The sequence below is a fragment of the Oncorhynchus keta genome, chromosome 7 (genome assembly GCF_023373465.1).
Source record: "Oncorhynchus keta strain PuntledgeMale-10-30-2019 chromosome 7, Oket_V2, whole genome shotgun sequence".
NCBI classification, from domain to species: Eukaryota; Metazoa; Chordata; class Actinopteri; order Salmoniformes; family Salmonidae; genus Oncorhynchus; species Oncorhynchus keta.
In genome coordinates, this window is record NC_068427.1 from 39,504,908 (window position 1) to 39,528,170 (window position 23,263).

At 47.0% G+C, this 23,263-nt stretch overlaps 2 protein-coding genes across 4 annotated transcripts in view; one reads left to right on the forward strand and one right to left on the reverse strand.

Annotated features, from left to right (window-relative positions):
- The window catches only part of LOC118386367 (armadillo repeat-containing protein 8-like), a 27,763-nt gene extending 15,745 nt beyond the window's left edge, over window positions 1-12,018 (forward strand). For all 3 annotated transcript variants that reach the window (XM_052522872.1, XM_052522874.1, XM_052522873.1), the window contains 9 exons: window positions 1,620-1,701; window positions 1,838-1,924; window positions 4,166-4,258; window positions 4,487-4,636; window positions 4,754-4,849; window positions 8,865-8,960; window positions 10,688-10,781; window positions 11,095-11,188; window positions 11,262-12,018. In XM_052522872.1, coding sequence (XP_052378832.1) covers window positions 1,620-1,701; window positions 1,838-1,924; window positions 4,166-4,258; window positions 4,487-4,636; window positions 4,754-4,849; window positions 8,865-8,960; window positions 10,688-10,781; window positions 11,095-11,188; window positions 11,262-11,295 — 826 coding nt within the window. In that variant the 3' untranslated portion in view covers window positions 11,296-12,018. The remainder of the gene's footprint in view (window positions 1-1,619; window positions 1,702-1,837; window positions 1,925-4,165; window positions 4,259-4,486; window positions 4,637-4,753; window positions 4,850-8,864; window positions 8,961-10,687; window positions 10,782-11,094; window positions 11,189-11,261) is intronic.
- Window positions 12,019-13,763: 1,745 nt separating this feature from the next.
- LOC118386429 (potassium voltage-gated channel subfamily H member 8-like) overlaps window positions 13,764-23,263 on the reverse strand; it is a 249,493-nt gene continuing 239,993 nt past the window's right edge. The window contains exons 15-17 of the mRNA XM_052522876.1: window positions 22,164-22,264; window positions 17,868-17,920; window positions 13,764-17,753 (exon numbers count right to left, since the gene is read on the reverse strand). Coding sequence (XP_052378836.1) covers window positions 17,346-17,753; window positions 17,868-17,920; window positions 22,164-22,264 — 562 coding nt within the window. The 3' untranslated portion in view covers window positions 13,764-17,345. The remainder of the gene's footprint in view (window positions 17,754-17,867; window positions 17,921-22,163; window positions 22,265-23,263) is intronic.

The window sequence follows — 23,263 nt, forward strand, 5'->3', positions numbered from 1 at the left end:
TATGTATAGTTTTGATGTCTTCTATTATTCTACAAAGTAGAAAATGGTAAAAAATAAAGAAAAACCCTTGAATGAGTAGGTGTGTCCAAACTTTTGACGTGTGTGTCTATATAGAATTGTTTTATTATATAATATTCCTTTTTTCAGGTAAACATAATAAACAAATAGTACATATATCTGAATTTCTAAATACCCCTGCCTGTGTTTCATTACCCCTGCCCGTGTTTCATTCATTACCCCTGCCCGTGTTTCATTCATTACCCCTGCCCGTGTTTCATTCATTCCCCCTGCCTGTGTTTCATTCATTACCCCTGCCCGTGTTTCATTCATTACCCCTGCCCGTGTTTCATTCATTACCCCTGCCCGTGTTTCATTCATTACCCCTGCCCGTGTTTCATTCATTTCCCCTACCCGTGTTTCATTCATTACCCCTGCCTGTGTTTCATTAATTACCCCTATGTTTCACCCCTGCCAGTGTTTCATTCATTACCCCTACCAGTGTTTCATTCATTACCCCTGCCAGTGTTTCTTTCATTACCCCTGCCAGTGTTTAATTCCCCTACCCGTGTTTCATTCATTACCCCTGCCTGTGTTTAATTAATTACCCCTACCCGTGTTTCATTCATTACCCCTGCCAGTGTTTCATTCATTACCCCTACCAGTGTTTCATTCATTACCCCTGCCAGTGTTTCTTTCATTACCCCTGCCTGTGTTTCATTCATTACCCCTACCCGTGTTTCATTCATTACCCCTGCCAGTGTCTCATTCATTACCCCTGCCCGTGTTTCATTCATTACCCCTGCCCGTGTTTCATTCATTACCCCTGCCTGTGTTTCATTCATTACCCCTGCCTGTGTTTAATTCATTACCCCTGCCCGTGTTTCATTCATTTTCATTACCCCTGCCTGTGTTTAATTACCCCCCTGCCCGTGTTTCATTCATTACCCCTGCCCGTGTTTCATTCATTACCCCTGCCCGTGTTTCATTCATTACCCCTGCCCGTGTTTCATTCATTACCCCTGCCTGTGTTTAATTCATTACCCCTACCCGTGTTTCATTCATTACCCCTGCCCGTGTTTCATTACCCCTACCCGTGTTTCATTACCCCTGCCCGTGTTTCATTACCCCTGCCCGTGTTTCATTCATTACCCCTGCCCGTGTTTCATTCATTACCCCTGCCCGTGTTTCATTCATTACCCCTGCCCGTGTTTCATTCATTACCCCTACCCGTGTTTCATTCATTACCCCTGCCAGTGTTTCATTCATTACCCCTGCCCGTGTTTCATTCATTACCCCTGCCTGTGTTTCATTCATTACCCCTACCCGTGTTTCATTCATTACCCCTACCAGTGTTTCATTCATTACCCTGGCACGTTTTTATTTTCCTTTCATGCCTTTATTAATTTGCCTGTCACAAAATGTGTGGTTGTAGTCTGTAAAATACAAGATACCCCGAACGTAGTATAGAGGCCCTACCACTATAAAACCAAAAAACTATTTCGTTCAGTTGACCCATAGAGTCAAAGAATTTGTATATTGAAACTGTTTCCCTCTTAGCCTATGAAGATCTCCTTGTAACTAAGATATCTGACTCTTCCTCTGTTTCACTCTGTGTCCAGGTGTCTTCACAGTCTGTCCCGGTCAGTCCAGCAGTTGAGGACTAGTTTTCACGACCACGCAGTATGGAAACCCCTTATGAAGGTCTGTACTCTAGTATTACCCTCTATAATAATACATCTCTACATAGTCACATCATGTTTGTGTAAGCGACAGAGAAAATGGCCAATATTTGGGGCTATTATTAAGACTGAAGGTACTCTTCTCTCTCTGTGTGTAGTTGTTACAGAACGCTCCAGACGAGGTGCTGGTCATGGCCTCTTCTACACTATGCAATCTGCTGCTGGAGTTCTCCCCCAGCAAAGAGGTGAGACCGGCAGCAATACAACACTACTACTGTTACCTAGTGGTAGGCAGCAATACAACACTACTACTGTTACCTAGTGGTAGGCAGCAATACAACACTACTACTGTTACCTAGTGGTAGGCAGCAATACAACACTACTACTGTTACCTAGTGGTAGGCAGCAATACAACACTACTACTGTTACCTAGTGGTAGGCAGCAATACAACACTACTACTGTTACCTAGTGGTAGGCAGCAATACAACACTACTACTGTTACCTAGTGGTAGGCAGCAATACAACACTACTACTGTTACCTAGTGGTAGGCAGCAATACAACACTACTACTGTTACCTAGACCACTACTATGTTACCTTGGTAGGCAGCAATACAACACTACTACTGTTACCTAGTGGTAGGCAGCAATAAACACTTTGTTACTTTTGGTAGGACTAAATATTAGCTGTTACAGTGGTGTAGCAATTGCACTACTATCTTGACCAGTGGGAGTAGCAATGTATGTGTTGTGTGGTAGGCAGCAATATGTCTGTTAGCCTAGTCCTGGAGTCAACACTACTAGAGTTACTGTGGTAGGCAGTCTGACCCAGAGTGACAGTCTAGTGGTAGGCAGGCAATCAACACTACTCCGCTACCTAGTGGTAGGCAGCAATACAACACTCTACCTAGTGGTAGGCAGCAATCAACACTACTACTGTTACCTAGTGGTAGGCAGCAATACTCTACTGTTACCTAGTGGTAGGCAGCAATACAACACTACTACTTTACCTCAGACAAACTACTACTGTTACCTAGTTAGGCAGCAATACAAACTTCCCAGGTTTCTTAGCGATCTTGGCTGGAGGATTCTCAGAATCAGTAGAGAACAAGCAGTGAGGGTTACCTAGTGGTAGGCAGCAATGACAATCTTTACCAGAGCTGGTAGTGTCAGCAACCTACAACACTTTTTGTTTGTGTGTTTGTGTTTAGAACATGGCGTTCCAGGCAGACCAGAAGGTGAGGGTAGGCTTTGGGGAGCAATTTTCCGTCTGCTCTCTGACCCGGACACTACGTCCTGATGAAGACCTTGTGGTAGGCAGCAATACAACACTACTACTGTTACCTAGTGGTAGGCAGCAATACACACTACTACTGTTACCTAGTGGTAGGCAGCAATACACACTACTACTGTTACCTAGTGGTAGGCAGCAATACAACACTACACCTACAGGCAGCACACAACACTACACTGTTACCTACAGGCAGCACACAACACTACTACTGTTACCTAGTGGTACAGCAATACAACACTACTACTGTTACCTAGTGGTAGGCAGCACACAACACTACTACTGTTACCTTGGTAGGCAGCACAAAACACTACTACTGTTACCTCTGGTAGGCAGCAATACAGACACTAGTTCCTAGTGGTAGGCAGCAATACAACACTACTACTGTTACCTAGTGGTAGGCAGCAATACAACACTCTGATACCTGGAGGCAGCAATACAACACTACTACTGTTACCTAGTGGTAGGCAGCAATACAACACTACTACTGTTACCTAGTGGTAGGCAGCAATACAACACTACTACTGTTACCTAGTGGTAGGCAGCAATACAACACTACTACTGTTACCTAGTGGTAGGCAGCAATACAACACTACTACTGTTACCTAGTGGTAGCCAGCAATACAACACTACTACTGTTACCTAGTGGTAGGCAGCAATACAACACTACTACTGTTACCTAGTGGTAGGACAATACAACACTACTACTGTTACCTAGTGGTAGGAGCCCCACAACACTACTACTGTTACCCCTCAACAGTGGTAGGCAGAAATACAACACTACTACTGTTACCTAGTGGTAGGCAGCAATCAACACTACTACTGTTACCTAGTGGTAGGCAGCCCTACAACACTACTACTGTTACCTAGTGGTAGGCAGCAATACAACACTACTACTGTTACCTAGTGGTAGGCAGCAATACAACACTACTACTGTTACCTAGTGGTAGGCGGCAATACAACACTACTACTGTTACCTAGTGGTAGGCGGCAATACAACACTACTACTGTTACCTAGTGGTAGGCAGCAATACAACACTACTACTGTTACCTAGACCACTACATGATTGGTCGACAAACTCAACCCAGTAAAATTTGCTTGAGTTTTTAGGACTAAATATTAGCTGTCAGGTTGTATATTTGCCGTGTATCTTGACCAGTGGGAGTAAGTGTATGTGTTGTGTGTATGTCTGCAGCCTATCCTGGAGTCAGGGGTGGTAGAGTTACTGTGCAGTCTGACCCAGAGTGACAGTCCAGCCCTGAGGGTCAACGGCATTTGGGCTCTCATGGTGAGTCCCCACTTTACCCCCTCTCTGTCTTGCTCTGCTCGCCCACTTTACCTCGACAAAAGGTTGCATAACCAAACTTCCCAGGTTTCTTAGCGATCTTGGCTGGAGGATTCTCAGAATCAGTAGAGAACAAGCAGTGAGGGAACGCTTCAGCTGACAATCTTCCAACCAGAGCTTTGGTAGTGTCAGTCTAACCTACACCCTTTTTGTTTGTGTGTTTGTGTTTAGAACATGGCGTTCCAGGCAGACCAGAAGGTGAAAGGGGAGATTGTGAGAGCTTTGGGGACGGAGCAGCTTTTCCGTCTGCTCTCTGACCCGGACACTAACGTCCTGATGAAGACCTTGGGCCTGTTACGGAACCTGCTCTCCACACGACCTGTAAGACCGCCCGACAGCCCGACACACACACACACACACACACACACACACACACACACACACACACACAGCTCTCCAAATTCCTTTAAAGACAAAAACTATTTCTCTCTCTCTCAGCACATAGACCAGATCATGAGTTCCCATGGGAAGCAGATCATGCAGGCGGTCACTCTGATCCTGGAGGGGGAACACAGCATCGAGGTCAAGGAGCAGGTAGGACCCCCTCAACATACTGTAGGTCCCCCTCAACATACTGCAGGACCCCCTCAACATACTGTAGGGCCCCTCAACATACTGTAGGACCCCTCAACATACTGCAGGACCCCCTCAACATACTGTAGGACCCCCTCAACATACTGTAGGACCCCCTCAACATACTGCAGGACCCCCTCAACATACTGCAGGACCCCCTCAACATACTGTAGGACCCCCTCAACATACTGCAGGACCCCCTCAACATACTGTAGGTCCCCCTCAACATACTGTAGGACCCCCTCAACATACTGTAGGACCCCCTCAACATACTGTAGGACCCCCTCAACATACTGCAGGACCCCCTCAACATACTGTAGGACCCCCTCAACATACTGTAGGACACCCTCAACATACTGTAGGTCCCCCTCAACATACTGTAGGACCCCCTCAACATACTGTAGGGCCCCTCAACATACTGTAGGACCCCCTCAACATACTGTAGACCCCCTCAACATACTGCAGGAACCCCTCAACATACTGCAGGACCCCCTCAACATACTGTAGGACCCCCTCAACATACTGAAGGACCCCCTCAACATACTGTAGGACCCCCTCAACATACTGTAGGACCCCCACAACATACTGTAGGACCCCCCACAACATACTGTAGGACCCCCCACAACATACTGTAGGACCCCCCACAACATACTGCAGGACCCCCTCAACATACTGTAGGACCCCCTCAACATACTGTAGGTCAAGGAGCAGGTTGGACCCCCTCAACCTACTGTAGGACCCCCTCAACATACTGTAGGACCCCCTCAACATACTGCAGGACCCCCACAACATACTGCAGGACCCCCTCAACATACTGTAGGACCCCCTCAACATACTGCAGGACCCCCTCAACATACTGTAGGACCCCCTCAACATACTGTAGGACCCCCTCAACATACTGTAGGACCCCCTCAACATACTGCAGGACCCCCTCAACATACTGTAGGACCCCCTCAACATACTGTAGGTCCCCCTCAACATACTGTAGGACCCCCTCAACATACTGTAGGGCCCCTCAACATACTGTAGGACCCCCTCAACATACTGCAGGGCCCCTCAACATACTGTAGGACCCCCTCAACATACTGAAGGACCCCCTCAACATACTGCAGGAACCCCTCAACATACTGTAGGACCCCCTCAACATACTGTAGGACCCCCTCAACATACTGTAGGACCCCCTCAACATACTGTAAACATACTGGGACCCCCTCAACATACTGTAGGACCCCCACAACATACTGTAGGACCCCCCACAACATACTGCAGGAACCCCAAACATACTGCAGGACCCCCTCAACATACTGTAGGACCCCTCAACATACTGTAGGTCCCCCTCCCCCTCAACATACTGTAGGACCCCCTCAACATACTGTAGGACCCCCCACAACATACTGTAGGACCCCCACAACATACTGTAGGACCCCCCACAACATACTGTAGGACCCCCCACAACATACTGTAGGTCAAGGAGCAGGTTGGACCCCCTCAACATACTGTAGGACCCCCTCAACATACTGTAGGACCCCCACAACATACTGCAGGACCCCCTCAACATACTGTAGGACCCCCTCAACATACTGTAGGACCCCCTCAACATACTGTAGGACCCCCTCAACATACTGTAGGTCCCCCTCAACATACTGTAGGACCCCCTCAACATACTGTAGGGCCCCTCAACATACTGTAGGACCCCCTCAACATACTGTAGGACCCCCTCAACATACTGTAGGACCCCCTCAACATACTGTAGGACCCCCACAACATACTGTAGGACCCCCTCAACATACTGTAGGACCCCTCAACATACTGTAGGACCCCCTCAACATACTGTAGGACCCCCTCAACATACTGCAGGAACCCCTCAACATACTGCAGGACCCCCTCAACATACTGTAGGACCCCCTCAACATACTGTAGGACCCCCTCAACATACTGTAGGACCCCTCAACATACTGTAGGACCCCCCACAACATACTGTAGGACCCCCCACAACATACTGTAGGACCCCCTCAACATACTGTAGGACCCCTCAACATACTGTAGGACCCCCTCAACATACTGTAGGACCCCCTCAACAAGCATACTGTAGGACCCCTCAACATACTGTAGGACCCCCTCAACATACTGCAGGACCCCCTCAACATACTGCAGGACCCCTCAACATACTGTAGGACCCCCTCAACATACTGTTGGTCAGGACCCCCTCAACATACTGCAGGACCCCCTCAACATACTGCAGGACCCCTCAACATACTGTAGGACCCCCTCAACATACTGTAGGACCCCCATCAACATACTGTAGGACCCCTCAACATACTGTAGGACCCCCTCAACATACTGTAGGACCCCTAAACATACTGTAGGACCCCCTCAACATACTGTAGGACCCCTAAACATACTGTAGGTCCCCCTCAACATACTGCAGGACCCCCTCAACATACTGTAGGACCCCCAACATACTGCAGGACCCCCTCAACATACTGTATGGCCCCTCAACATACTGTAGGACCCCCTCAACATACTGTAGGACCCCTCAACATACTGCAGGACCCCCTCAACATACTGTAGGACCCCCTCAACATACTGTAGGACCCCCTCAACATACTGTAGGCCCCCTCAACATACTGCAGGACCCCTCAACATACTGTAGGGCCCCCTCAACATACTGCAGGACCCCCTCAACATACTGCAGGACCCCCTCAACATACTGCAGGACCCCCTCAACATACTGTAGGACCCCCTCAACATACTGTTGGTCAAGGACTGCAGGGACCCCCTCAACATACTGCAGGACCCCTCAACATACTGTAGGACCCCCTCAACATACTGCAGGACCCCCTCAACATACTGTAGGACCCCCTCAACATACTGTAGGACCCCCTCAACATACTGTAGGACCCCCTCAACATACTGTAGGACCCCCTCAACATACTGTTGGTCAAGGAGCAGGTAGGACCCCCTCAACATACTGCAGGACCCCCTCAACATACTGTAGGACCCCTCAACATACTGCAGGACCCCTCAACATACTGTAGGACCCCCTCAACATACTGTAGGACCCCCTAAAAATACTGTAGGTCAAGGAGCAGGTAGGACCCCCTCAACATACTGCAGGACCCTCTCAACATACTGCAGGACCCCCTCAACATACTGCAGGACCCCCTCAACATACTGTAGGACCCCCTCAACATACTGTAGGACCCCCCAACATACTGTAGGACCCCCTCAACATACTGTAGGACCCCCTCAACATACTGCATGACCCCCTCAACATACTGTAGGTCCCCCTCAACATACTGCAGGACCCCCTCAACATACTGTAGGACCCCCTCAACATACTGCAGGACCCCCTCAACATACTGTAGGTCCCCCTCAACATACTGTAGGACCCCCTCAACATACTGTATGGCCCCTCAACATACTGTAGGACCCCCTCAACATACTGTAGGACCCCCTCAACATACTGCAGGACCCCCTCAACATACTGCAGGACCCCCTCAACATACTGCAGGACCCCCCTCAACATACTGTAGGACCCCCTCAAATACTGTAGGACAAGGAGCATACTGTAGGACCCCCTCAACATACTGTAGGACCTAGGACCCTCAACATACTGTAGGACCCCCTCAACATACTGTAGGACCCCTCAACATACTGTAGGACCCCCTCAACATACTGTAGGACCCCCTCAACATACTGTAGGTCAAGGAGCAGGTAGGACCCCCTCAACATACTGTAGGTCAAGGAACAGGTTGGACCCCCTCAACATACTGTAGGTCAGAACGGGTTCCCCTGCTCAGACATTGCATGCATCAACCAATGATTGTGTAACAGATTGCTGTAAGCAGATTGCTGTAACATATGATGTGGTTAGTTGGTACGTAAAATACCTATCCAGGTGGTGTACGATCTGGCATGCGTCAGCTACGCCTGGGCAGGGGAACACAACCTTTAACTGCTCTCTATATTTCAGACACTCTGCATCCTAGCCAATATTGCCGATGGCAACACAGCCAAGGAACTCATCATGACCAATGACGACATCCTCCAGAAAATCAAATATTACATGGTAGAATATCTTCCCTCCATGATCCACTGTAGCAATACTAGTAAAATATAGGTTTGTTCTCAAGTTCACTGAACTCTCTGTTGCCAACCTTGATATTTGTATCCACGTGGGGTAATGTTTATTTAGAACGAGTTTCACCCTCTCTTTACATACAGTACCAGTCAAATATTTGGACACACCTACTCATTCAAGGGTTATTCTTGGTCTTTATTATTTTCTACAATGTCGAATAAGTGAAGACATCAAAACTATGAAATAACACATATGGAATCATGTAGTAACCAAAAAAGTGTTAAACTAATCTAAATATATTTGAGATTTGAGATTCTTCAAAGTAGCCACCCTTTGCCTTAATGACACACTCTTGGCATTATCTCACCCAGCACCATCAGGAATGCTTTTCCAACAGTCTTGAAGGAGTTCCCACATATGCTGAGCACTTGTTGGCTGCTTTTCCTTCACTCTGCGGTCCAACTCATCCCAAACCATCTCAATTGGGTTGAGGACAGGTGATTGTGGAGGCCAGGTCATCTGATGCAGCACTCCATCACTCTCCTTCTTTATAAAATAGCCCTTACACAGCATGGAGGTGTGTTGGGTCATTGTTCTGTTGAAAAACAATTTATAGTCCAACTTAGCCCAAACCAGATGCGATGGTGTATCACTGCAGAATGCTGTGGTAGCCATGCTGGTAAGTGTGCCTTGAATTCTAAATCAATCATGAGGGTGTCACCAGCAAAGCACCATCACACCTCCTCCTCCATGCTTCACGGTGGGAACCACACATCCATTCACCTACTCTGCGTCTCACAAAGACACAGCGGTTGGAACCAAAAATCTCAAATTTGGACTCATCCTACCAAAGGACAGATTTCCACTGGTCTAATGCCCATTGCTCATGTTTTTTGTCCCAAGCAAGTATTTTCTTATTGGTGTCCTTTAGTAGCGGTTTCTTTGCAGCAATTCGACCAAGAAGGCCTGATTCACGCAGTCTCCTCTGAACAGTTGATGTTGAGATGTGTCTGTTACTTGAACTCTGTGAAGCATTTATTTGGGCTGCAATCTGAGGTGCAGTTAACTCTAATGAACTTATCCTCTGCAGCAGAGGTAACTCTGGGTCTTCCTTTCCTGTGGCGGTCCTCATGAGAGCCAGTTTCATTATAGTACTTGATGGTTTTTGCAACTGCACTTGAAGAAACTTTCAAAGTTCTTGACATTTTACGGATTGACTGACCATGTCTTAAAGTAATGATGGACTGTCGTTTCTCTTTGCTTATTTGAACTGTTCCTGCCATAATATGGACTTTTACCAAATAGGGCTATCTTCTGTATACCCCATCTACCTTGTCACAACACAACTGATTGTTCCACAAATTAACTTCTAAGAGGGCACACCTGTTAATTGAAATGCAATCCAGGTGACTGCCTCATGAAGCTGGTTGAGAGAATGCCAAGAGTGCTGAAAAGCTGTCATCAAGGCAGTGGCTACTTTGAAGAATCTCAAATATATTGTGATTTGTTTTAACACTTTTTTGGGGGTACTACATGATTCCACATGTGTTATTTAATAATTTTGACGTCTTCACTATTCTACGATGTGGACAATAAAAATAAAAAAAATTAAGAAAAATCATTGAATTAGTAGGTGTGTCAACTTGACTGGTACTGTATAAGATTGACACATCTAAACCAAATACTGAGAACAGTTCTCTGTGGTGTCCTCTCAGGGTCACTCTAATGCGAAGCTCCAGCTGGCAGCAACATTCTGTATCTCCAACCTGATCTGGAATGAGGAGGGCAGTGAGGCCGATGCCATGACAGGTTGTTACATGCTGGGGGGGTGTTACCTGGATGTTAGCTAGGAAAGGGCTAGTGGTTCTTGTGGATGTAGTGGTAAAGATTGTGGATCAAGTTAATACAACTCTGAACCGCAGTGCAGATGAAGCAAGGTCTGTAACATACACTAATGTATTTACCCTCTATTACATCACTGGTTTTCATCTGTGATTCCACTCAACATTCCACAAGCTCCGTTGTTATGTAATGTTCAATGCTTTACTGTTGGACTTGGTCTCTGCCTCCGGGTCCAACATCATCCCCTCTAACCTTCCTACGTCGGTGTCTCTGTTCTCAGGCTGCCAGGAGCGTCAGGACAAGCTGAGGGAGTTGGGCTTTGTAGACATTCTGCACAAACTCACCCAGGCCTTAGACCCCAACCTCTGTGAAAGGTGTGATACACACACACGCGCGCGCGCTCATTATGTTATAGGATAGTGTACTAACTCTCTCTGTCTCTCTCAGGGCGAAAACAGCGATGCAGCATTATCTGGCGTGACCCCACGGGGGCAGTCTCAGATGTTGTTTCCCCTAACAACACAACTAACAAACCAACCGCCTGCCAGGTGGAGACATGCCTCCTTGCTGCCATTGTTTTGTTCTGATCTCCTTCACTTTAATCTTCCGTTTTTGTTTGGTTGCACAAAGACACCTTTTGAGCTGCAGAGGCAGAGTCCCCTTCCACCTCATCACCCCAATACTGACCTCCATCCCAGCCGGAGACTTTAAGACTCGGTTGGATGGGGAAACGAGTGCTTGCTGCTCACCAACTGGGGGTAGGTTTCATTATTATAATAATTTTTTTATTCAAAGAGGGGAAGATTTTGTTTTTTCTTCTTGGACTTGATGTGAAGGAAGAAAGGATTAGTAATGTGCAGCACAGCAGCCAGCCATCGCAGCACAACGCCACCTTGTGGCCAGGAGGCCTTGGTGCTTTTGGACTCGTTATGGAGGAGATGGACTGAAAGACGTCACAGAGCCGGACTAAAGGTTCTGACGGAGAGGGCAGGGTTGTGGGAGCATCACTTCCTCTTGCTTTAATTTAGCTAATTATTCATTATTGATATTACTATTATTATTATTTGAATGGCTTTATGTCACGAGAGGACACGTTTGGGTAAAAAAGACTGTTAATTTTGAAATGTGTGGTGGTTTCTTTTTTGTGTGTATACATACCTCGTAAATATATAGAAACATATAAATATATTTTTGGGATTTTTCATCTCTTTGTTTTCTTCCTGTTTCTGATCCTGGTTCCTACAGGAAGTAGGGTGTGTGTTTATATGGTGTGAACAGAGCAACAATGGGAGGATCCTGTGGTCAATAAAATATTAAAAAATGTTTTAAACCTTTTATTTAACTAGACAAGTCAGTTAAGAACCAATTCTTATTTACAATGACAGCTTAGGAACAGTGGGTTAACTGCCTTGTTCACGGGCAGAACGACAGATTTTATTTACCTGGTCAGCTCGGGGATTCGATCCAGCAACCTTTCGGTTACTGGCCCAACGCTCTAACCCTAGGCTGCCTGCCGCACCCCATAATGGTAGTAGATGGACTGGACCCAGATTAATCTTGGTCCTGGAATAAAAATCACTTTCAATGGTGAATCACCATTGAGCATAATTCTTAGTCTAGGATTAGGCTTAACCTGTATCTGGGGAAACCGGCCGTAGAGGGTCACTATAGTGTCGGTGGGTGACTCTGAACCGGCCGTAGAGGGTCACTATAGTGTCGGTGGGTGACTGAACCGGCCTGTAGAGGGTCACTATAGTGTCAGTGACTCTGAACTGGCCCGTAGAGGGTCACTATAGTGTCAGTGACTCTGAACTGGCCCGTAGAGGGTCACTATAGTGTCAGTGACTCTGAACTGGCCCGTAGAGGGTCACTATAGTGTCAGTGACTCTGAACTGGCCCGTAGAGGGTCACTATAGTGTCAGTGGGTGACTCTGAACCGGCCTGTAGAGGGTCACTATAGTGTCAGTGACTCTGAACTGGCCCGTAGAGGGTCACTATAGTGTCAGTGACTCTGAACTGGCCCGGCACTATAGTTTCAGTGGGTGATTCTGAACCGGCCTGTAGAGGTCACTATAGTGTCAGTGTGACTAGTGACTCTGTGTCAACTGGCCCGTAGAGGGTCACTATAGTGTCAGTGGGTGATTCTGAACCGGCCTGTAGAGGGTCACTATAGTGTCAGTGGGTGACTGAACTGACTCTCACTAACTGGCCAGTGACTCTGAACCGGCCCGTAGAGGGTCACTCTAGTGTCAGTGGGTGACTCTGAACCGGCCCGTAGAGGGTCACTATAGTGTCAGTGACTGACTCCTGAACTATAGTGTCAGTGGGTGACTGAACCGGCCCGTAGAGGGTCACTATAGTGTCAGTGGGTGACTCTGAACCGGCCCGTAGAGGGTCACTATAGTGTCAGTGACTCTGAACCGGCCGTAGAGGGTCACTATAGTGTCAGTGACTCTGAACCGGCCTGTAGAGGGTCACTATAGTGTCAGTGGGTGACTCTGAACCGGCCCGTAGAGGGTCACTATAGTGTCAGTGGGTGACTCTGAACCGGCCCGTAGAGCGTCACTATAGTGTTAGTGACTCTGAACTGGCCCGTAGAGGGTCACTATAGTGTCAGTGGGTGACTCTGAACCGGCCCGTAGAGGGTCACTATAGTGTCAGTGACTCTGAACTGGCCCGTAGAGGGTCACTATAGTGTCAGTGGGTGACTCTGAACTGAACACTATAGTGTCCTCTGAACCGGCCCGTAGAGGGTCACTATAGTGTCAGTGGGTGACTCTGAACCGGCCCGTAGAGGGTCCGTAGAGCGTCACTATAGTGTTAGTGACTCTGAACTGGCCCGTAGGGTCACTATAGTGGTCACTATCACTATAGTGTCAGTGGGTGACTCTGAACCGGCCCGTAGAGGGTCACTATAGTGTCAGTGGGTGACTCTGAACTGGCCCGGCCTGTAGAGGGTCACTATAGTGTCAGTGGGTGACTCTGAACCGGCCTGTAGAGGGTCACTATAGTGTCAGTGGGTGACTCTGAACCGGCCCGTAGAGGGTCACTATAGTGTCAGTGGGTGACTCTGAACCGGCCCGTAGAGGGTCACTATAGTGTCAGTGACTCTGAACTGGCCCGTAGAGGGTCACTATAGTGTCAGTGGGTGACTCTGAACCGGCCCGTAGAGGGTCACTATAGTGTCAGTGGGTGACTCTGAACCGGCCTGTAGAGGGTCACTATAGTGTCAGTGGGTGACTCTGAACCGGCCTGTAGAGGGTCACTATAGTGTCAGTGGGTGACTCTGAACCGGCCTGTAGAGGGTCACTATAGTGTCAGTGGGTGACTCTGAACCGGCCCGTAGAGGTTCACTATAGTGTCAGTGGGTGACTCTGAACCGGCCCGTAGAGGTTCACTATAGTGTCAGTGGGTGACTCTGAACCGGCCTGTAGAGGGTCACTATAGTGTCAGTGGGTGATTCTGAACCGGCCTGTAGAGGGTCACTATAGTGTCAGTGGGTGATTCTGAACCGGTCCGTAGAGGGTCACTATAGTGTCAGTGGGTGACTCTGACACTCTCTAGTCTGTCAGGAGGCTCTAAGATGGATCCATAACAGGATAAAATGTTAAATGTTCTTTACTTTTAGCCGTTTGGTTTGTTCTCCCCCCTCAGAATCGTCTAAACTTTTCCTCTCCCTGACATTTCAAACCTTACTGAAGCTCTGATAGAATGAATCTTACCATTTTGAAATATATGCAGACCTGAAAGATGGACTTGGTCAGTGAGTACTGTCTTTTTTTGTCCTCTGACAAGGTGGAGGTACAGCAAAGTTGTTTATCAATGTGGGGCAGGTGAAAAACGAGTCCCGGGTGTGACAACTGAACGTGTGCATCAGTTGGAGGTTCACTGGTTACAAGGGTATTACCCCTGGTTGATTAAATCAACTTGGAACTGGGATGTGAAACCACTGAACATCACATCAAAGAGTCGGATCTTATAAAACAACACTTTTTTTATTGTTGTATCGTGTTTCTGGTAAAGTTGGTAAGAGTTAATAAAATACATCTTAAGCCTGTCCAAACCTCTGGCAGCACAGTAAACCCAACCCCCTCTCCCCTCGTTCTGAAACAAGCACATTCCTCATGCAGTTAGCTGTGACAAGCATTCACATCTTGACCCCTGACCTGCACCCTTTGTGTGCCACTCCTCCAACACATCTCCACGCATCCTCAGCCTCAGCCTCAGTCTCAGTCTCATCCTCATTCTCATCCTCAGCCTCAGTCTCATCCCCAGCCTCATCCTGAGTCTCATCCTCAGTCTCAGCCTCAGTCTCATCCCCAGCCTCATCCTCAGCCTCATCTCCAGCCTCATCCCCAGACTCATCCTCAGCCTCATCCTCAGCCCATTACAGAAAATAGAAACCAGTATCTCAATCTGACTGTGCCCCCCAAAACAACTCTAGTGCACCTAGTACACCGAGCACCAGACAATGCTAATACAGTTAGTCCTCTGACCACTTCAGCAATGTCTGAGCATTGTGTCTTTGTAGGATAAACCTGTGTCATCCAGAGGTTGACACTTAAACATGGGATGCAGCTGATGCTGCGGACATGGCAGGTGTGCGTGTGTGTGTGTGCGCGTGCGTGCATGTGTGTGCGTGCGCACATGTGTGTGTCCGTGCGTGCTTCAGTGGAGGCAGCTGAGGCGAGGACGGCTCATAATAATGGTTTGAATTGAGTTTAATGGATGGAATGGAGTGAATGGAACGATATAAAATGTGTTTTATTCCATTTATGCCATTCCAGCCATTATTAGCCATCCTCCCCTCAGCAGCCTCCACTGGTGTGCTTGTGTTGGTGCGTGTGGGCTTTGATATGACGCTGAGATGTCTCTGGTTGAACTAGCGATGGACGAAAAAAGGCCAGAACACCCGAATCCAACAGGAGATTTTAACACACATTCTACATAAAATAAATTACTTTCAAAATAAAAGTGAGGCGTTCGTAATGGTCAATGGCTTAATGGTCAACGGTAAATCACAACATAATCACCAGGTGTGGACAATATGATGTATACGACTAGCAGTGTGTGTGTTCCAAGGAGAAGGCACGAATGGCTGGATGCCTAAAGCTGGACTTGATGTGGGAACTCATTCACTGTACAGTCTGGTTGTCACTCATAGACCTACTGTATATTCCACTCACCCACCCGTATGCATGGCTTCTTAAACCTAAACCTGGCCTCTGTGGCACACCGGCTCCCTCCCTTCTACCTCCAGACCTACTGCGGTGTTGTCTTCATGTTTTGGTTGGTTCCATGTGTTTTGTAAGCTCACTGATTGTCTTGTGTTGAATATGGCCACTTGTTGGAGGGACAGAACTGATTGTGTGTGTAGGCTGGATTGAGACTTATAGGATGTCACATAATGTAAGACCACAGTGCAAGTGTGTGTGTTCTTTGTGGAGATGTATGTAACAAATCACCCCCATATAACAAGTAGCAGAGAAACTCTGAAGAAACATTAAGTTGAAGTTAAATGAACTCCTCATTTGAAGTCAGCCGTGGTTGATATTCAAGCAATAGATGTTAGTATAATTTTGAAACCACATAACAGAGGTTGAACTAGAGTTTACATTCTCAGTCCTATGTACTGTCTGTGATGTCATGAAGGGGTGGTTGGTTGGGAACATTTGGCCAGAAGAGGATTAGGGATGCACATTTCACTTATGACATCATGAAGTCCATAGATGAGGAGGATGTGTTGTTTTAACATGACCAGAGTGCCTGATCAGAGTACTGTTAGAACTGGTGTCTTGCTACTGTCCTGGTGGGGTATTTTTCAGTGATGCTATTGGTTTCCACCTATAGTCATTTTGATCTCTGTCTGTCTGCCTGTCTGTCTCACAGGTTCAATGTTGCATTCTGGACGAGCGGGCTACATACTCTCCTCTCTTCTCTTCATTCTGTCTCTGCTGTTTCTTCTTGCATGTCATCTGCCTCTCTGTCACAGAGCTGGCCCTTCCTCGTCCATGTAGCTGATGTGCTCCATCATCTGGGAGCGTCTCTCCCCCCTCTCTCCTCCCCTCTCCTGCATCTCCAGCGCCAGGTGTCCTGCCTCCAGCCTGGTGCCCCCCTGCGTCTCCCCCCTCAGAGAGTCCAGGGAGAACGGGCCCAGGGAGAGGGTCGAGGGGTAAGGAGAGGGGAGGGGAGGGATGAGGGGAGTGGAGTAGGAAGAGGGGAAGACCAACTTCAGCTTATGGTCTCCAGGTGAGGAGCTGAGTGACGGAGGAGCGGAGCAATGGGAGGAAGGCGGGGGCGTGTTGTCCTCCTGGGAGGGGGGCGGGGGGAGCAGGCCCCTGCTGTGGCTGCCAGATCGTGAGTGATGGGGACCCTGGCAGGGAGAGCAGGAGGGGGAGGAGGATAGGGACAAGGAGAAAGAGAGGGAGGGGGAGGGGGACATGGTGCCAGAGGCTAGGGTACATCTGTCCTGGGCAGAGGGAAGGAAACTGTTGCTAGAGGTGGTGTGGTTGGAGAGGTGGGGTGACCCCCTCATGTCTTCTGTCCCAGGGGAAGGGGGTTGGAGTGGGGTAAGTCCTTAGAACTTCTCTCTGGGGAGATTGGAGACTGGGTCTGGGCTGGAGGCCTCTGTGGAGGGGGTGTTGGGAGGAGGCAACTTGGCAAGCCCACGTTCCCCGTGTCAGTACTGTCCATGTCCAATAGTGAGCAGGACTGCGTTTGTTGGGGGTGGGGCGACGGGGAGCAGGGCGGGGCTGGAGGTGGGACCACCAGAGGTGTGTTGGAGGACGGTTTGTTGGCACTGCTGGGGGGTGGAGTCAGGCTGGGCGTTATGGCTGTCAGGATTGGCTGAGGCGCCACAAGGAGGAGGGGCCGGAGCAGGCGGGTCATTTCCTTTAGCTCCTGGCTGAGATGAGAGACTTGCTGGGAGAGAGTGCTCATCTGTGGACAAGACGGACAGACACTTGAGAGTTAGGTGTTTTACGTGTTATGTTACTGTGTGTTTATGTTGTAAGATTCATATGGATTCTAGGATACCTAACTACAACCTCTCACCTCGTCACTCAGCTTAGAAACACTCTGCTTGATATCTGACTGCTCCAGGATCCCTACACACACACACACACACACACACACACACACACACACACACACACACACACAGAGATGTAAGTTCCTTGTTAAAATATGTGTTGGATAGTGAGAGCAGCAACAGACTAGTGGGGAGAAGATTGTATTTGTATTTATTATGGATCCCCATTAGTTCCTGCCAAGGCAGCAGCTACTCTTCTTGTAGTCCAGCTAAATTAAGGCATTTTAAAAACATTACAATACATTCACAACAGATGTCACAACATATCAAGTGTGTGCCCTCAGGCCCCTACTCTATTACCACATTACTACAACACAAAATCCATTTGTACGTGTGTATGTTATCATGCGTCTGTGCCTGTTTGTGTTGCTTCACAGTCCTCCACTGTTATATATCCACCAGTATTTTTATCTGTTTTTAATTCAAATTCTACTGCTTGCATGAGTTACTTGATGTGGAATAGAGTTCCATGTAGTCATGGCTCTATGTCGTACTGTGGAATAATGTTCCATGTAGTCATGGCTCTATGTCGTACTGTGCGCCTCCCATAGTCTGTTCTGGACTTGGAGACTGTGACGAGACCTCTGGTGACATTTTTTTTAAATGTATTTTTATTTAACTAGGCAAGTCAGTTAAGAACACATTCTTATTTTCAATGACGGCCTAGGAACAGTGGATTAACTGCCTGTTCAGGGGCAGAACGACAGATTTGTACCTTGTCAGCTCGGGGGTTTGAACTTGCAACCTTCCGGTTACTAGTCCAACGCTCTAACCACTAGGCTACCCCGCCCCCGTCTTGTAGGGTATGCATGGGTGTCTGAGCTGTGTGCCAGTAGTTCAAACAGACATCTTGGTGCATTCAACATGTCAATACCTCTCACAAATACAAGTAGTGGTGAAGTCAATCTCTACTCCACTTTGAGCCCGGAGAGATTGACATGCATATTATTGTTAGCTCTCTGTACATACAAGGGCCAGCCGTGCTGCCCTGTTCTCAGCCAATTGCAATTTTCTATGTTCCTCTTTGTGGCACATGACCACACGGCTGAACTGTGGTCCATGTTCGACAAAACTAGTGCTGTTAAGAAGGTAGAGCAGCACTTTATTATGGACAGACTTCTCCCGATCCTAACTACTGTTGTATCAATATGTTTTGACCATGACACTTAACAATAGTTTACAGGGTTACTCCAAGTTTAACATGATAGTTTACAGGGTTACTCCAAGCAATTTAGTCTCCTCAACTTGCTCAATTACCACATGACTAATTTCAAGATTTAGTTGAGGTTCAGGGTTTAGTGAATGATTTATCCCAAATACAACGCTTTTAGTTTTTGAAATATTTAGGACTAACTTATTCCTTGCCACCCACTCTGAAACTAACTGCAGCTCTAAGTGTTGAGTCATTTCAGTCGCTGTGGTAGCTGACGTGTATAGTGTTGAGTCATTTCAGTCGCTGTGGTAGCTGACGTGTATAGTGTTGAGTCATCCGCATACAGTTGACGTTGGAAGTTTACATACACCTTAGTCAAAGACATTTAAACTCAGTTTTTCACAATTCCTGGCATTTAATCCTAGTAAAAATTACCCTGTTTTAGGTCAATTAGGATCGCCACTTTATTTTAAGAATGTGAAATGTCAGAATAATGGTAGAGAGATTTATTTCAGCTTTTATTTCTTTCATCACATTCCCATTGGGTCAGAAGTTTACATACACTCAATTAGTATTCGGTAGCATTGCCTTTATTTTGTTTAACTTGGGTCAAACGTTTCAGGTAGCCTTGCTCAAGCTTCCCACAATAAGTTGGGTGTATTTTGACCCATTCCTCCTGACAGAGCTGGTGTAACTGAGTCAGGTTTGTAGGCCTCCTTGCTCGCACAATCTTTTTCAGTTCTACCCACAAATTGTCTATAGGATTGAGGTCAGGGCTTTGTGATGGCCACTCCAATACCTTGACTTTGTTGTCCTTAAGCCATTTTGCCACAACTTTGGAAGTATGCTTGGGGTCATTGTCCATTTGGAAGACCCATTTGCGACCAAGCTTTAACTTCCTGACTGATGTCTTGAGATGTTGCTTCAATATATCCACATAATTTTCCTGCCTCATGATGTCATTTATTTTGTGAAGTGCACCAGTCCCTCCTGCAGCAAAGCACCCCCACGACATGATGCTGCCACCGCCGTGCTTCACGTTTGGGATGGTGTTCTTCGGCTTGCAAGCATCCCTCTTTTTCCTCCAAACATAACGATGGTCATTATGGCCAAACAGTTCTATTTTTGTTTCATCAGACCAGAGGACATTTCTCCAAAAAGTATGATGTTTGTCCCCATGTGCAGTTGCAAACCGTAGTCTGGCTTTTTTATGGTGGTTTTGGAGCAGTGGCTTCTTCCTTGCTGAGTGGCCTTTCAGGTTTTGTCGATATAGAACTTGTTTTACTGTGGATATAGATACTTTTGTACCTGTTGCCTCCAGCATCTTCACAAGGTCCTTTGCTGTTGTTCTGAGATTGATTTGCACTTTTCGCACCAAAGTACGTTCATCTCTAGGAGACAGAATGAGTCTCCTTCCTGAGCGGTATGATGGCTGCATGGTCCCATGGTGTTTATACTTGCGTACTATTGTTTGTACAAATGAACGTGGTACCTTCAGGCGTTTGGAAATTTCTCACAAGGATGAACCAGACATGTGGAGGTCTACAATTGTTTTTCTGAGGTCTTGGCCGATTTCTTTGGATTTACCCATGATGTCAAGCAAAGAGACACTGAGTTTGAAGGTAGGCCTTGAAATACATCCACAGGTACACCTCCAATTGGCTCAAATGATGTCAATCAGAAGCTTTTAAAGCCACAACAACATTTTCTGTAATTTTCTAAGCTGTTTAAAGGCTCTGTCAACTTAGTGTATGTAAACTTCTGACCCACTGAAATTGTGATACAGTGAATTATAAGTGAAATAATCTGTCTGTAAACAATTGTTGGAAAAATTACTTGTGTCATGCACAAAGTAGATGTCCTAAATGACTTGCCAAAACTATAGTTTGTTAACAAGAATTTTGTGAGTGGTTGAAAAACGAGTTTTAATGACGCCAACCTAAGTGTATGTACACTTCTGACTTCAACTGTACATAGACACACTGGCTATGCTCAAAGCAAGTGGTATGTTGTTAGTAAAGATTGAAAAAAGTAAGGGGCATAGACAGCTGCCCTGGGGAATTCCTGATTCTACCTGGATTTTGTTTGAGAGGCTTCCATTAAAGAACACCCTATGTTCTGTTAGACAGGTAACTCTTTATCCACAATATAGCAGGGGGTGTAAAGCCATAACACAAGTTTTTCCAGCAACCGACTATGATCGATAATGTCAAAAGCCGCACCAAAGTCTAACAAAACAGCCCCCACAATCTTTTTTAGCATCAATTTCTCTCAGCCAGTCATCAATAATTTGTGTAAGTGATGTGCTTGTTGAATGTCCTTTCCTATAAGCATGCTGAAAGTTTGTTGTCAATTTGTTTAATGTAAAATAGCATTGTATCTGGTCAAATACCATTTTTCCCCCCAAAAGTATACAAAGGGTTATTAACAGGCTATTTGAGCCAGTAAAGAGGGCTTTACTATCCTTAGGTAGGGGAATAACTTTTGCTCCCTCCAGGCCTGAGGGCACACACTTTCTAGTAGGCTTGTCATTGTTGATAGACAGCCATTTTTTTCACCTCTTCCACACTTACTTTACGGAATTCAAAATTACAATGCTTGTCTTTCTTAATTTGGTCAGATATACTTGGATGTGTAGTGTCAGCGTTTGTTGCTGGCATGTCATGCCTAAGTTTGCTAATCTTGCCAATGAAAAAAATCAATAAAGTAGTTGTCAATATCAGTGGGGTTTGTAATGAATGAGGCATCTGATTCAATGAATGATGGAGCAGAGTTTTCCTTTTTGGCCAACATTTAATTTAAGGTGCTCCAAAGCTTTTTACTATCATTCCTTATGTCATTTGTCTTCTTTTGATTCAGTTTAGTCACATGATTTCTCAATGTGCAGTATGTATTACTATTTATTTTGCCTCATCCCTCTCAACCACACTGTTTTCCAATTCCTCTTCACTCATTTTCTTAATGGTTGCATGCTTATTAGTAACTGGGATAAGCAATTTCATAAATGTGTCAAGTGCAGCGTCGGGTTGCTCCTCATTACACATCACGGACCAACAAATATTCTTTACATCAACAACATAGGAATCGCTACAACACTTTGTATTACCTAGTCCTGGGGATGGTTGACCACTGTGTACCAGCCTGGAGCTAAACTCAAACTTCTGGGAGGAGTTCACACTGCTCTCTGTCTCAATACCATCCACAAACCTAGAAAGAGAGAGAGAGAGAGAGTGAGAGAGAGAGCAGAGTGAGAGAGAGAGCAGAGTGAGAGAGAGAGCAGAGTGAGAGAGAGAGCAGAGTGAGAGAGAGAGCAGAGTGAGTGAGAGAGAGCAGAGTGAGTGGAGTGAGTGAGTGAGTGAGTGAGTGAGAGCAGAGTGAGTGAGAGAGAGAGCAGAGTGAGTGAGAGAGAGAGCAGAGTGAGAGAGAGAGCAGAGTGAGAGAGAGCAGAGAGTGTGAGAGAGCAGAGTGAGTGTGAGAGAGAGCAGAGTGAGTGTGAGAGAGAGCAGAGTGAGTGTGAGAGAGAGCAGAGTGTGAGAGAGAGCAGAGTGAGAGAGAGAGCAGAGTGAGTGAGTGAGAGAGAGCAGAGTGAGTGAGAGAGAGCAGAGTGAGAGAGAGAGAGAGCAGAGTGAGAGAGGCAGAGTGAGAGAGAGAGCAGAGTGTGAGAGAGAGCAGAGTGAGAGAGAGAGAGAGCAGAGTGTGAGAGTGAGTGAGAGAGAGAGCAGAGTGTGAGAGAGAGAGAGAGAGTGAGAGAGAGCAGAGTGAGTGAGAGAGAGAGCAGAGTGAGTGAGTGAGAGAGAGAGCAGAGTGAGAGAGAGAGAGTGTGAGAGAGCAGAGTGTGAGAGAGAGCAGAGTGTGAGAGAGAGCAGAGTGAGAGAGAGCAGAGTGAGAGAGAGCAGAGTGAGTGAGAGAGAGAGCAGAGTGAGTGAGAGAGAGCAGAGTGAGTGAGAGAGAGCAGAGTGAGTGAGAGAGAGAGCAGAGTGAGTGAGAGAGAGAGGAGTGAGTGAGTGAGAGAGAGAGCAGAGTGAGAGAGAGCAGAGTGTGAGAGAGAGCAGAGTGTGAGAGAGAGCAGAGTGTGAGAGAGAGCAGAGTGTGAGAGAGCAGAGTGTGAGAGAGCAGAGTGAGTGAGAGAGAGAGCAGAGTGAGTGAGAGAGCAGAGTGAGAGAGAGCAGAGTGAGTGAGAGAGAGCAGAGTGAGTGAGTGAGTGAG